Source organism: Haliotis rubra, unplaced genomic scaffold (genome assembly GCF_003918875.1).
Source record: "Haliotis rubra isolate DU_JTF1 unplaced genomic scaffold, ASM391887v1 Scf65, whole genome shotgun sequence".
Classification (NCBI taxonomy): Eukaryota; Metazoa; Mollusca; class Gastropoda; order Lepetellida; family Haliotidae; genus Haliotis; species Haliotis rubra.
Genome location: NW_025767357.1, coordinates 153,888 through 169,005, shown reverse-complemented (window position 1 = coordinate 169,005; position 15,118 = coordinate 153,888). Strand labels below are relative to the sequence as shown.

Sequence of the window (15,118 nt, the reverse complement as noted above, 5' to 3'; positions counted from 1 at the left end):
GGCAGCTACAGAAAAGTGGTACTTTAAATGTGAACGTATGACTGTTGTAAACGAACATAAATATCTAGGGATACTGTTTACACATACACTAAATCTGAATACATCCATTATTAATTTGGCAATTAGAGGGAAAAGGGCCCTACTTCAGTTGCTCTCTGTTATACCAAAGTTGGGGGTTGTTGGTCCCAATATATTTTTCAAATTGTTTGATTCCCAGATACAGCCTATTCTTCTTTATGGGTCTGAAATGTGGGGCAATAAGGAATTTTATGCCATTGAAAAGGTTCACCTTCTTGCATGTAAAAGGTTTTTAAATGTTGTGATGTCTACCCCTAATAATATGGTGTACGGTGAATGTGGGAGATTTCCTTTGTACATAATTTCTTACTCTCACTGTTTAAAGTACTGGTGTAAAGTAATAAATATGCTAGAACATCGCCTGCCCCAAAAACCCTACAATATGATTGTTAATCTTGATAATATTGGTAAAAATACTTGGGCAACCCTTATTCGTAATCTTTTGTTTAGATAGGGCTTTGGATTTGTTTGGCTATCCCAAACCATGGGGGACGTTAATACATTTATCAAACTCTTTCGTACCAGGGCTATCTATATCTTTAAACAAGACTGGCATTCATCTTTATATGAAAGTTCAAGATATGATTGTTATCGTGAGTTTAAATCTTTACTTGTAGCTGAGTCGTATCTATACAACTTACGTAGCAAAAAGCTTCGTTATGTTTTCATACGCCTGAGACTTGGCCTAAATGATTTATATATCAATCAAGGAAGATATTCATCTATTATAAAATCGCAAAGGTTCTGTCCATTTTGTAATACTGTAGAGAATGAATTACACTTTCTATTTCTTTGTCCTGCATATAATGATTTAAGGCAACTGTATTTTCCACAATGGCTACAATCAAATATTAATGCTACAAAACTGTATTTAATACTTTCATGTAAAGCATCCCTATTACAATATAAGGTAGCTCTATTTATTTATCACGCGCTTATATTGAGAAGAGATTCAATGTAACATGTGTGTCGCATGTTGTATATGTTGTACATATCATATATATTTCTTTTGTATATCGGCCTCTGGCCTTCATGCAGTAAACTGATTGATTGACAAAATGTTGTTTGACTGTATGGTGTCCGAAAGCAACTAATATTTTGACTTGGGGTATGTGATCTTTCTGATTAATATCTTACACAGTGTAAGCAAGAAGGTGCCTATGCAAGTGCTCAATTTCTTTCGTTATGTCTGAGTTTGAAGACATATTACTACACATGGGTCAACAAATGCCGAAAATGTAAAGGTCTCACCAGAGACGCCTCCATCAAAGCCAACAGAGAAGCCATTGGACGTGACATCAGTATTGGACCCGGAAAGGCTGTGTGCTCTGACCGTGAAGTAATATATTGCCGTGACTGGGGTGAGGTCAAGGTCGTAGAAGGTCACAGTTTTGTTAAGGCCAACGTTGACAAAAGGCACGACGTTGTCACGTGTTTTGGGGAAACGGCGGTTGGTTCCAAGGGCCACCTCATAGAAAGCGACTTCTTGGCTGGAAGATTTCTCTTTCTCCTCTTCAGGAACATTATCTGGAATGGCGAAAACATCGTTGATTACGAAAAGACATTAAAATAATTTCTTGTTGTATTTGTATCATGCAACTTTTCTGCTATAACCTGCATCTGTACTTTTTTCAAATATATATTCTTTTGACGTTCCCTTTTCAGTGGCCTCTGTGGCGTCCTTAATTCAGGGCAGACCGACTCTCCAAATAGTCACCTTTTACGACATACGACATATTACCAATGTTTTGTCTCACCTGCTTTTATTCCAGCTGATACCTCGTCAGCGTTGCCATCGCTACCAAACTTGTCCCAGTTGGCGTTGACTTTACTTCTAGTTCGGAGGAACTCAAGGTCAAATCCCACGACATCTCCATCATTAACCTGTCCAGGCACAAGGGGGTCATCCTCGATGGTGATGCCGTTCGATCTGATGGTGTAGGTGAAGTCCATGGCGTTGGTCACACGTAGGTACTGATAGTAGCGTTCCATGTTTTGCATGGCCAGTTGGTCGTTGACGCCATGAGTTCTTCCTGGAAATGCAAGACAACTGATGAGATCCTACTAAACCAAGTTTAAAGCAAACATAAATGTCTACGATTCCGCACCACACCACACTGATATAACGTCTCATTAACAAAGTTCGGTCACATTGCAGACTAATGTCCGTCTCGTCATCGATTGAATATATTAAAACACAAGGCCTCCAGAACACATCTGATTAATGTCAGCTGACGTTATAACTCCCACCTTCAGTGTCGAAGTATTCCTGCACCCTCAGCCCGTCAGCCCTTTGTATTGCCCACTCGTACTTGACCACCGGACACGGGTCACCTGGCACGTCCCACTTGGCCCCCATACGGGACAGACTTGTCTGGAAATCACTGAAGAGAGATACAAGGTCAAATACTCTATTGTATGAAATGGATGACATTTCATGACAATGGGTGATTTTTCAATTAACCTTGACATTTTGGTATCTTGGTCCAGATGCTAATGCATGGAACGCTGTACTATGTTCACAATCAGTACTCACAGATCACCATCATGGCTTTCACCATCCCAGATTCCAATATGAGTGAGTGGTTCCAAGCCTTGACTGAGGTAGGACATGTAGATACCGTTAGACGTCGATATTGTGCTGAGACCAGCTCCATTGGTAGCTTTCACCGTCACAAATATCTGTTATTTGAAATTCATTATAAGACCTCTATGTTGCACTTGTAAGTAAAAAATAAATTCATTTCAACTGTAATCCCATGAATCCTAATAATGGCTGACATAACGTTGAACTTTAGAAGCAGTTTGTAAAGCAAAGGTAGACAACTCAACTATAAACGGAAGTGTTACATTCATTTAATGGTACACGCACATTTCAATATGAATTTTCGGCAATTAGATATACACTCATTCGCCGATACAAGGATCAGAGCCAGTTAAGATCAATATAATGTAGAAGGAAAATAAATAGAGATGCAAAACGTTCAGTATTGTATGTACACGTCCATTATTATGTTAGTTATTGTACAACAATCCAAGAATTTTAATCCTAATCCAAGAGTTTTCTCACCTGTCTCACTCCCTTCAGGATCAAGCCTGTGACCGACAGGTATCTCTTTGTGACGTCATCAGTCTCAAAAAAAACCCTCAGCTGTCCCCCTCCAGGTGAAGTGCCAACAGCTATCTCGTACCTGAAGAAGCCAAAACATTGAAATCAGAAGAAATATTTGGACGTCCGAGAAGATATTGCTCATGTACTTTGATACAGACTTGAGATACAGAAAGTGCTACATCTTCAGTTACCCTGCCACATGGCAAACAGTTTTCAGCAGTAAAAGCCCCATGCTTATATTTAAGTACACTGAATATCTAAAATACCGTGAAAATCCAAATCACGCATTTCTTTACTTACTTGACAATGTCTGTTTCTTCATCGTTGAAGGTCTGCCAGGCCACGTTGACAGTAGACAGAGACTCCTGACACACAGCGTCTATAGCCAGGCAGTCTGTGGAGACAGTTGTATAGGATGTACACTTGTAACACATGGCATTACTGATGGTGTGAATAGAATGCATACTCTTCGGCTACAGAACAAAATCCATGGCTTAACCAGACTAGACGATACTGAATGGAATCTAACCAGTTTACATCCACTGTCTAATATGTTCATATGACGAGGTTATTGTTCTAAAACAGGTGATCAACTTCCTTTCAGTTGAAAAAGAATCGTTCAGGAAATGAACGATGGTCGGACAACGACTGCCGTGACTTTATCAGCTTAGGCAAGTCCTTTATGATCATTCTTTTTTTCATTGTCATACAATTTAATTCTTTTGACATGTTACATACATTGTATGTTAATTCTTTAAATACCGTAGAATACGGAAACTAACCTTTGCCTATACTAGTATTGGTAAAACCTATTCCTATACATGCTGGTCCGTCATGCCACAATATATATAACTTAGAACACACAGCAAAAACACAATGTTGGTGCACACCTTCCTCTGTGTCACACTTGTAGGTGTTCAATTTATCGGTGATGATCTCGTCGGTGATGTTGATGATGTAGGCAGACTTCAACTCCACCACAGTGCCCGGTGCTGGTGGTGTGGTGTCCACGTTGATGGCACTGGAGATGCTTGATGACGTCATCCCTACTTGGTTGATGGCCTTGACCTTGGCATAGTATTTCTGACCGTGGGATACCTTATCAGCTAAGCCTAAGGATGAAAACGTCATTAATAAATTACCAGACGCTAAGTTTTCCATGGGATTACCTTACAAATCGTATGTAAGACCATCCTTTTTCACAATGTCCAACATTAGCCACGAATGGTACCCATAATTTCAAGATGAATGGTATCATAACCTATCATTTAATACCGTGTTTTACACAAAGATAAAGTTATATTTTCTACCTGAAACCACATATTTTGCAGCATGTCCCGGCAGTTTTACAGGTGCGATGATGTCCTCCAGCCCCTCGTGGGAGCCAACAACAAACTCAAACTCTACAACCTGACTCTCGGCGTCGTAGAACCCTGTCCATGTGCACTCCACTGCAGACCTCGGCTGTGAACATATATCCAAACAATATGAACTACTTGGTACAATCTCAGCTGGACAGGATATGGAACCATATAACAGAGACAGTGGAACATTAACTCCTCACTAACACATTATATATATCCTCATTAATTAACACAATATACACGTTCAATGTAAAGACTGTCAAATCAAGTCCAACCCATTGTGAATAATGAAACTGTAAAATGTGCATTGTTCTTAGGGAAATGACGATTGGTGTGAGTGAGCCAATCTTTAGAAATGCACTCGGCCTGTTAATGGAGTCTGGGCAAACTGTTGACCCAAAGCATGGACGATGATCAAACATTCAGCAAAGACACTGAGTTTGACTGATTGATCCCTTTAAAAGGAGGGTTTCATGACAAGGGTAGGTCACACTAGCCCAGTTCCAACTCAACGTCTCCAAGAGTGTCCAGCCTTATCAAGATCTTTTTAGAGCATTGAGATCCAATGGGAACACACCAAGAAATGAGAATGACCTAAGAAAGTAAGAAAGCATGTGGTATAGGATCTGATCCAGATCTCTCACAATGGATTGACTTGTACCTCATACCTGAATAAAGCTTGGACATGTCAGTGTTCCCTTTGTTGGAGATGAGATGTCAACCACAAGATAGGGGGAGATCATGCTTGAGGACAATCCAAGTTCATTTTCAGCTGTCAGAGTCAGAATATTGGATTTTCCTGAAACATTTATTTGGTACAATTATTCTCATATATCGAATTCACGTCTGCTCTGCACTGTACAGATAAACACGAAACACAACGTTTAACATAAACTGGGCACGAGTTGTTTTTGTTATTGATCAACGTTTTTTCGAAACAAGGAGGCATTGGAATCTTAATTGATGTGAGGATTGTTTCATTGTTTGCAGTTTCTCATGCATTTGTGTGAGGCCGCAAATATTAATTCATACTGCGTTAGCAGTAACAACATACGATCAATACCTTTTTATCTATTCTTAAAATGATTAACAGCCTCTACCCCCTCAGATATTGTTTATGTAATAATAATGTTCTGAACCCTGTCAGTTCTCACCATCAGTTGTAGGTTTGATGCCAGTGGGTAGCGCCCCCTCGCCGGTCAGCAGGATGTCCACCTCCGTCCTGGGCTGGACATCCTCCCCGTGAGGGTAAGTCCCCACAGAGTAGTACATCTTCTTGACTGGACTCTCACTGTCTGCAACCTTCCAGGAAGAGGAGATGGAGTCCACCTCAGCCAGGTACAGTGTCGTGGTGGAGGTCAGTCTGCTCTGGTTGCTCTCAGAGCCATAGCTGAGTTGGAACAACAATACAGCTTAGTTGAAATACATAGCGATGGAAGGGCCACTTTTCCTGGCTGTTTCAAGTAGTGAGCGAAACCTGACCAATGATTAGCGCCTGAGGAGACCACATTGCATTGCGGGCAACATGAACAATGCTTAGTTGACGTACATAGCTTCTGAGACCACATTCCTGTTTTTTTTCTGTGAGTGAAAGGTTAATCATGTGTGAAGACATTGTTCTGATGGTTCTCAGAAGCATCTCTGCGAATAATGATAAACATTGCTTTTTTAACGGACGTGATGTTTCAGGTGCTTGTTTTTCCTATCGACAAGAGAAATACACAGTAAACCAAATTATGATTTGTAGACATTGATGTTTACCTTTCCATGTGGATGTTAGGAGGAGTGATATCAACAGTAAATCCATCTGACGTGGATTCCAGGATGTTGCCACCGTTGGTGATGCCGCGAACTGTGGTGTAGTACGTCGTGCCGGGTGACAGCGGGAGGACAGTCTGGCCAAAACCCATGCTGGCGATACCTGGACAAAATGTCGTAATATGTAACATGTAATTCTTGAATAAAAGTCGAAAATCACATGATGTACATAGAGAGAATATCACCCATGTGTCTAATGATATCAATTATATCAACACGAGTTGATAAAGTTACAAATATCCGAGTCTTGCCGAGGATATTTGTACTTTTTACAACGAGTGTTGATATATTTGATATCAGAAGACACAAGGGTGAGATTCTATATATAATCAAACATCACTCTTCATAAATTTTCAATGTAAAATGTACATATATGAACACGTCACTGCCATTAGACTTGCAGTGCAGCGATTTCTTAGCATTGTGAGATCATCAAGTTCATGACGTCATAGCATTCTCAGGGTATTATACTAAATCTACTGTCAAATCGATATCTGCTAGGAGATATCGTTTGATCTCACCCATGCAATATATCCAGTGAAACACAGTTTTGGATGATAAATATTATGTTTCCTACCAGCTGTTATCATGCCGATGGTAAAATGCTTTTGAGGCGTCGAAGAATGTCAGTAAGGAAGAATTTTCAATGTTTGGAAAATAATTTAAAAATGAGAATGTGTGAGCTGAAATGTTCAACCCACCATTTCCAGGAACCTTGGTCTCTGCTTCTTCGTGCATAAGACCCGCCATGATGAACGGTTGCACCTCCTCGCCACCAGGTGTCGTCCCTACCGCCCAGTGATAGTACGTCACACCGTGCTCGTGGCTCTCAAACCCGGCAAACTGTACTGTCACAACTCCCGTGTCTTTCTGGTAGTCCATGTCGCTACCGATGTCCATGAAGTCAATTCTCTCGGTGGAGTCGGCGCCGTCGATGACAATACCTTTTGCACAAAGATTTATTCAGTGTTCATATCTGATATGATGCAAAAGATGTCCTAAAGATAAGTGTTATTGTTTGACTGATTGATGGTGAAGCCGATGACTTTCACGACGACGATGATGCTGATGACAAACATACACAAATGACGATACATACCCGCTTTGTCCTGGTCAACGACCCGGATGGGGTTTGACGTTATGACGTCACCGGTCAGATCAGCTCCATTGCTCGCCTTTACAGACACATAGTAAACAGGGGTGATCGTGTCAGGGTCGGTCACAGTCAAGGTCAACCCGTCCATGTATTTGTCTCTGTCAGAACCAAAGTCCTTCCAGTTAAGGATATCAGTTCCACCTGAAAAACAGTTTAATGTATCCAATCAAATATGTGATTGCTCTATTTGGTGTAAGATGAGTTGAGATAAAATGGAATTACATCACAGTACACTTGTAGAGCGACGTGCAAACACGAGCGTGTGCAAGTACAGGTCCGGTTTCATAGTGCAATGACCCCATGCAACGGGGGACGGTGGGGTAAACCAGTGGTTAAAGCTTTTGCACGTCACACCGAAGACCTGGGTTCTATTCCACACATGGGTACCGACTCCAGTCCGTGTGGGGTAACAACAAATACCAACTCAACCTATTTTGGTATGACGTGACTGGGGATTCAAACCACAGACCTCCTACTCCCCTAGCACAGTATATATAAACTACACAGCCGGTGTTTTGTTTTTGGGTGAGTGAATGAGTTTGGTTTTACGACACTTTTAGTATTATTCCAGCAATATCACAGCGGCGGTCACCTTAAATGGGCTTCACACATTGTACTCATGTGGGGATTAGAACCTGGGTCTTTGGCGTGACGAGCGAACGCTTAACCATTAGGCTACCCAACCGCGCCTGGTTTATTTTTAATATCTCTGGTTCAATTAAGAATCTTTGATATTGACTTTAGTAGAAATGAAATTAATATCCTGAGAATACAAACCTTTAGTGGTTCCAACTGCGACCATGTACGACTTGATGCCACTCTCATGGTCCATAGCAAACCAGGTGGCCTTGATACCGCTTGGATCAGACTGGATAACGTGACGGTCAATCAACTCTTCTTCACTGCCAGAGAAAATGCCAACGTAGACCCATTTCATCTGTAACGAACAAGAATGGATGGTGAAACTCTTCTGTGTTCGGTGATACAGATAAAGAACAGACATATTTTCGTAACAGCCGGGGACGGTGGGGTAGTCTAGTCGTTTAAGCGTTCGCTCGTCACGCCGAAGACTCGGGTTCGATTCCCCACATGGATACAATGTGTGAAGCCAATTTCTGGTGTTCCCCGTTGTGATATTGCTGGAATATTGCTAAAAGTGGCGTAAAACCAAACTCACTCACTTAGTCGATCCAGAACTACCACAGATTCGTAAGCCTATGATAAACTATAGAGTTACGACAGGTCGTAACACTGCGAAAGGTTTGTGGATCCGGACCCAGTATCTCGTAAGAGCCAAGTCAAAGGTGTCATTATGGACGACGGCAGTGTATTTTTCACATGATCTGAACTGGTGTACTTCACACAACCACTCATCCATTTAAAAGTCTGGACTGTGTTAATTTAATCAGTTTAATCTTTCTGCATAATACTCGATTTCACTCATATGTAAATGTACTAAAAACACATTCAAATTGCGTAAAGCACTGTAATCGGCGTCTTCTATAATTTTAAGAAAAGAAACTATACAGTATATACATATGTTTTACCTGAGGTGGAGTATTATCAACAAGGACGCCGTTTGTGTCGTAGGTGGCTACGGCCCCGGCTCTGTTGACGGCCCCGACTCTCACACTGTACTGTGCGCCCGGCCGGAGACTCAAGCCTGACTGACTAAGGCTGGTGATGCTGGGGTCGCTGGAGGTCTCCCAACCTTCTGAATCTGTTCCCGTTAGGTAATATATAGTAACACATCATCCTGTGGTGTACAGGTGTACATGTACGACTCAACCTTTCATGTGAATAAAGATATCTTTTAAAATAGTCCAGGATTTATCTCCAGTCTAAACATTACCATATAATGATCCTCATGCTTGGGGTCAACCATTGTCCCAGTCGAAATTACATATGCTTCCATAAGGTCTGGTCTGGAATGACATCGTGATGTAAATATTGATAAACATATTCTGAGCATGTGACATCCTTTGCAAGACTGTTGAGTATAATCTATAAAAATAGATCGTGTCCTGTTCATAAAAAAATATTACTAACCTGGGTATATCTGATGTTTTGGCCCATGGTAAAGCGTGATGTAAATATTGATAAACATATTCTGAGCATGTGACTTCCTTTGCAAGGCTGTTGAGTATAATCTATAAAAATAGATCGTGTCCTGTTCATAAAAAATATTACTAACCTGGGTATATCTGATGTTTTGACCCATGGTAAAGCTCATACACCTGGTATTTGTAATGATCCAACCCAGACTCGGGGTCTTGAAACTGAAAGTTGGCTTCAACAGTAGTGCTGGATGTCTGCAAGTAGATATCACAAATCTAAAGGAGATCCATTGAAGATAAAGCTTTGAGTGCATCATGATCATGTTTCAAACTAAATGAGACGACAATTAACACTGAATGAATGACACCAGGTGTTCTAAAAATGACAATGAAATTACGAAACATTTCTACAGTTTCTATTTATCATCGTTAAAAATGTCACTGATCCTAAAATAGTCATTCAGGAACTTCGGCGACAACAGCGGCTATAACGGTATTTTAGAGACAATAGAGACAACACATGACATCCAAGGCACTGGGCTTATCATCAACCTGGATCCCCGTATCTTTGATATGTTCGTGTCAGTTGTAGATCCAGATCATACCACAGTTCTCAAGCATAATGAAGGATGAAAACATCTTCAACACCAACTGATCTAAAACTTTAAATGTTTGTTTCATGCATGTACGTTATATGGTTCACCTGGACCTCCGCTTCTTTGGTCTGTACAAATCCAACACATACATTGAACCATTGGTGTTAAACATAATCAAAAACGTGACACCTAGAAGGCCCACTTAAATAGACAGAAACTTGTTGAAAGAATGGACGACCCACGCTTTGTCATCACAGGTGGTATCACGCCACAGCCTCACCTGGAAGTCCGTGTCTTTGTTCTGTTCACGCCCATCACCTAGGAACACCATCCTGGGCGGAGTGAGATCCACCACAAACCCATCTGTTGTCTGTTCTACAGTACCCAGGGCGTTGTTGATGGTCTCCAGTTTCGTCTTGACAATGTCCTGATGGTTCAGGTGGAAGTTGTGCCACTCGATCTGTCTGACGTCTTTGCCCAGAGTGTTCCAGTTTCTTAATACCTCAAATTCTGACGACAGCCCTCTGGAATTCACATTTTTCAATTGAGAGAAGTTTAAGAATATGTCACTATGTAACTCGGCTGAAGAAAATGAAATTCTTTTTGATTTTTATGCCAACATTATGCTGATTAAAGATAACAGTATATCCCAAATATTTATCTGTTAAAATATCCTTCAACTGCCTTTGTTTCCATTCTACCCTCCAAAAATGAAAAATTTAATACGCAATCAATCGCTTTATAAAAAACATGCTGTTGTCCGTAGAAGCAACCGCTTATCTGAACTGTAATTTGTTTTGCAAAACGTCTGTAACATGTGCTGTATGCATACTTGTATTACTTGTATATGGGCCTGAGGCCTTAAGTACAATAAACATCTCTGACTTGACTTTGACAGAATTCGCGTTGTATTCATAATCATAATCCCATAATTTCGCAAAATTGATTTTCCACTCTTACAGGTACGCTGCTTGTATGAATGCCTACCCCATCACTCTTCTAATTCTGCCCCGATTTGGAATAATGTAATTCAGTGTTAATCCTGTATACATGTATACGTGGCAGTTAAAAATGCATTGCTTGAGTTAGTGTATCATTTACTATTGCATCTGCTTCCTCAGTGAAATGATCCCTCCGACTTACTTTGCTCTTAGTATCTGTACAGCAAACTCTCTTATGTCGGACTCGGGGTCACTATGGTTCCTCCACTGGGTTCCAACTGTGGCAACGTGGGTACTGAACTCAACGTCGACAAAGCTGTGCCGTATACCGTCAACAACGTCACCCGGCACAGGGGCAGTCAGATCCACGATCACTGGAAAAGGGTCAGTATTCCAGTGATGTCACAGGGTGTTAGTTGAATGGGCATTTGTATAGACACGGGGGTAGGGAGTGGTGGTGGTAGCCCTGGTACCCATGTTTTAGATATGTATCTCTGTGATGAAGTTTATAGTGCTAATAATCCAGGGATCCTTAATTTGGGCCTACCTAAACGTATGATTCGAACCCCTGCTGGGCAATCCAGGTATGGACACAATTCTTGTCATGTGAGAAACCTTACTCACACAGAGTCATCCTTGTCACACTTAGTGACCATGGGGCGGTGGGTTAGCCTAGTGGTTAAAGCGTCCGCTCGTCACGCCAAAGGTGAGGGTTCGATTCCCCACATGGGTACAATGTGTGAAGCCCATTTCTGGTGTCCCTTGCCGTGATATTGCTGGAATATTGCGGCGTAAAACCATATACATTTATGACATATCTGGATATTTAGGGCTAATTCTATTAGCGATGAACACTGGTATGAACATGAGAGAACTCCTGATAATTGTCGTCTATGACCAATATACACACAAATTATCTTTTCCTGCCTAGTGAACTATGAACGTAACACATTGTCAAATAAAACCTGTGTATTTTCATGATGCAACCTTTACACTCTCCCTCTCTCCATGTAAGCATCCATATAATTACATTTGCCACACATCATTACCTCCATCTGACATTGCCGAGACGTTCAGCTGTTTGTGGCCAGCATTGAATGCTGTGGTGTAGAATCTGTAGGCCTTGCCGTGTTCGAGCCTCTGGTTAGAGCTAAGCTGGACACAGGTATCGTGTGTCTTATGGTCAAGACTGACCAGCTCGGAGATTGTTGTGTTTGTGTCATCAAGAACCGACACCTCGTAGTGGGAAATACCCGACTCAGGATCATAGAACCCAAACCAGTTTGCGCAGATCTGTAATACAAAGATGGGTTCTATATACCAGACTCGGGGACAGAGAACCCAAACCAGTTCGCACTGGAATATGGAATATATAGATCAAGTCTACTTTGAGGCGAAAAGCCAAACTCAAGCTTACAGAACCCATTAGAGACGGAATACAAGACTCGGGGACAGAGACTCCAAACTAGCTGATACAGATCTGGCACATAGATATCAAAACTCATTATAGATGGAATATATGTCGTTTGGGTAAAGACATGGACATTAGTGGAACTTTAAAGGTCATTGCAGGATGTATATCCAGTTAAATTGAATACGTAAAGAGTGCTATCAAATATTTACACAGAACGCTTCAGGTGAAATATACTGAGTCAAAAGAGAAACTTCACAAAATGTAATTTGAAAAATAATGAATAATTTTTCTCTGATGATACATCTATGTATCCGAAATTGGATCCCTATCTTTCGACTCTAGAAAAACGTTAGCAAAACCCACTCAAACCCATCCATTCGTCGTGCAAATGACGTTAGCGCCAAATCAGGTTTTGCACGTGCAGTCGATCACGTGATCTTCGCATCGAAGTTTTCTTCATGTGCACGTGTTTGCATTGGCCTCAAGGATTGAAAAAACACTTTTAAACCACAGTTCTAACGGTACTTGAAATGCCACGATTGTCAAATGTGCAACGTGAACGTGCCGTTGGCATGTTGCAAGCGGGAAGATCAGTTATTGACGTCGCAAGAGCAATGGGAGGCAGCCGTCGTACTGTGTATGACTTGCGAGGTCGTCTACAACAAACTGTCACCACTTCTGATCGCCCAAGGTCGGGTCGTCCACGTGTGACGTCACGAGCAGAAGACCGTCAAATCGTCCTACGTCACCTACGTGACAGATTTCTGCCGGCTACACGAACCAGGGCGGAGATGTTTAGAGGTCGACTGTCCTCACAGACCATTCGAAATCGGTTGCGGGCTGCCAATCTCCATTCTCGACGTCCATATCGTGGGCCAATATTGACGCCGTTTCATCAACGTCAACGTCTGCTGTGGGACCAACGTCACCCACGATGGACCCAGAGAGACTGGAATCGAGTCGTCTTTGGCGATGAATCCAGATTTACCCTCAGATTCGCGGACGGCAGGCATAGAGTCTGGAGACGACGTCGTGAACGGTATGCCCAATGTTGTGTACAGGAAGTTGACAGATTCGGGGGCGGAAGTTGCATGGTGTGGGGTGCTTTCTGTGGGAACAACCGTTCCCGACTTCTGGTCATCCGTGGAAACCTCACAGCTGCTGCTTACAGCGACCAGGTGCTCACCCCTGAACTCGTTCCTTTCATGGCGACTCATGGCCCAGGTCTACAGTTCCAGCATGATAATGCTCGGCCGCATACCGCGATGTTGACACGAAATTTCCTTCAAAACACTGGAATCAACGTCATTGACTGGCCATCGAGGTCCCCTGACCTTAATCCAATAGAGCACGTTTGGAGAAGGCTTCGTGGTCTTAGTAACCAACCTCAGAATTTGCAGGAACTTGGCGCTGCCTTGCAAGAGCAATGGCGCAGAATCCCCAACCACCTGTTCACAAGCATCAGGCAGTCGATGAGGAGACGGTGTTTGGCAGTGGTGAATGCGCGGGGCGGCCATACACGATAGTGAACTGAGAAATTTCGCATTGTTATTCTTGAGACTTGACATTCTGTATACCCATGTTTTTGAACGGCGGTGTAGCCTAATGGAACTGATTATGACACTGTCAGTGTATCGAGTACATCACACAGATCTCAGCAATAATTAATAACAATTTAACCATCTTACCATCTCTTGTTCTTTTATAGTGCCCTGAAGAAAGAATGTGAAGTTTCTTTTTTGACTCAGTATGTAGATACATATCTACCTTATCAGCATCCTTGGTAAAGCTGAGGTCATGTCTGAAGAAGGGTCCGTCATACACAATGCCTGGTTCAGGAGGAGATGTGTCAACTATGATCGGATGGTCGGACACTCCCACTTTCATCAAATCAGCTGAAACACAAAACCAATAGCTGATACTTTGTGTAATATGCAAAATAATCCATGTGTTCATAACCCGTGAGGTCTCAAGATGATACTTATCGTCAGCAACCTATCCTTGGAATACGAGGTGACAGGAGACGATGAGGATGTCATAGTCGGAGACCTGGTGGGCTCTACTGATTGTGGACTTAAACAATGTACGCAGCGTAGGATCTTATGCAAGTAAGTATTGTTTCTGCAATGAAATGAACATCCTTTATGCCAACCAACGTTCCAATGAGCAATATCTTATTTTAGACAAATCTTCAGTTATATTTCTATCATCACGATATACAGTATCAGTCCTGGATGATGGCTTAAATCCAGACAGCAACTATATATTGTATCTAAACCTAGCCATTGATGTCACCCTAATTGTTACAAACCTGATACAATTACTGACCATTGTTAATTACCTGGACTTTAATCCACCCGGTATCTGGAACTGGTGGGCGATGTCGCCATCAATGTTCCAAACTTCTCAGTGATAACTCACCATTGTTGATTACCCGGACTTTAATCCAGACAGGAGTTCCACCCAGGATCTGGAACTGGCGGGCGATGTTGCCATCAATGTTCCAAACTTCTAAGTTATAACTCACCATTGTTGATTACCCGGACTTTAATCCAGACAGGAGTTCCACCCGGTATCTGGAA

At 41.9% G+C, this 15,118-nt stretch overlaps 1 protein-coding gene across 1 annotated transcript in view; it reads right to left on the bottom strand.

The window, feature by feature from the left end:
- The window catches only part of LOC124257103, a 74,490-nt gene that overhangs the window by 9,298 nt on the left and 50,074 nt on the right, over window positions 1-15,118 (bottom strand). The window contains exons 62-81 of the mRNA XM_046691093.1: window positions 14,304-14,431; window positions 12,172-12,415; window positions 11,325-11,496; window positions 10,462-10,705; window positions 9,723-9,840; window positions 9,076-9,248; window positions 8,306-8,465; window positions 7,472-7,669; window positions 7,074-7,316; window positions 6,316-6,475; window positions 5,709-5,944; window positions 5,223-5,353; window positions 4,501-4,654; window positions 4,081-4,302; window positions 3,491-3,584; window positions 3,149-3,269; window positions 2,615-2,760; window positions 2,329-2,462; window positions 1,836-2,111; window positions 1,330-1,605 (exon numbers count right to left, since the gene is read on the bottom strand). Coding sequence (XP_046547049.1) covers window positions 1,330-1,605; window positions 1,836-2,111; window positions 2,329-2,462; window positions 2,615-2,760; window positions 3,149-3,269; window positions 3,491-3,584; window positions 4,081-4,302; window positions 4,501-4,654; window positions 5,223-5,353; window positions 5,709-5,944; window positions 6,316-6,475; window positions 7,074-7,316; window positions 7,472-7,669; window positions 8,306-8,465; window positions 9,076-9,248; window positions 9,723-9,840; window positions 10,462-10,705; window positions 11,325-11,496; window positions 12,172-12,415; window positions 14,304-14,431 — 3,630 coding nt within the window. The remainder of the gene's footprint in view (window positions 1-1,329; window positions 1,606-1,835; window positions 2,112-2,328; window positions 2,463-2,614; window positions 2,761-3,148; window positions 3,270-3,490; window positions 3,585-4,080; window positions 4,303-4,500; window positions 4,655-5,222; window positions 5,354-5,708; window positions 5,945-6,315; window positions 6,476-7,073; window positions 7,317-7,471; window positions 7,670-8,305; window positions 8,466-9,075; window positions 9,249-9,722; window positions 9,841-10,461; window positions 10,706-11,324; window positions 11,497-12,171; window positions 12,416-14,303; window positions 14,432-15,118) is intronic.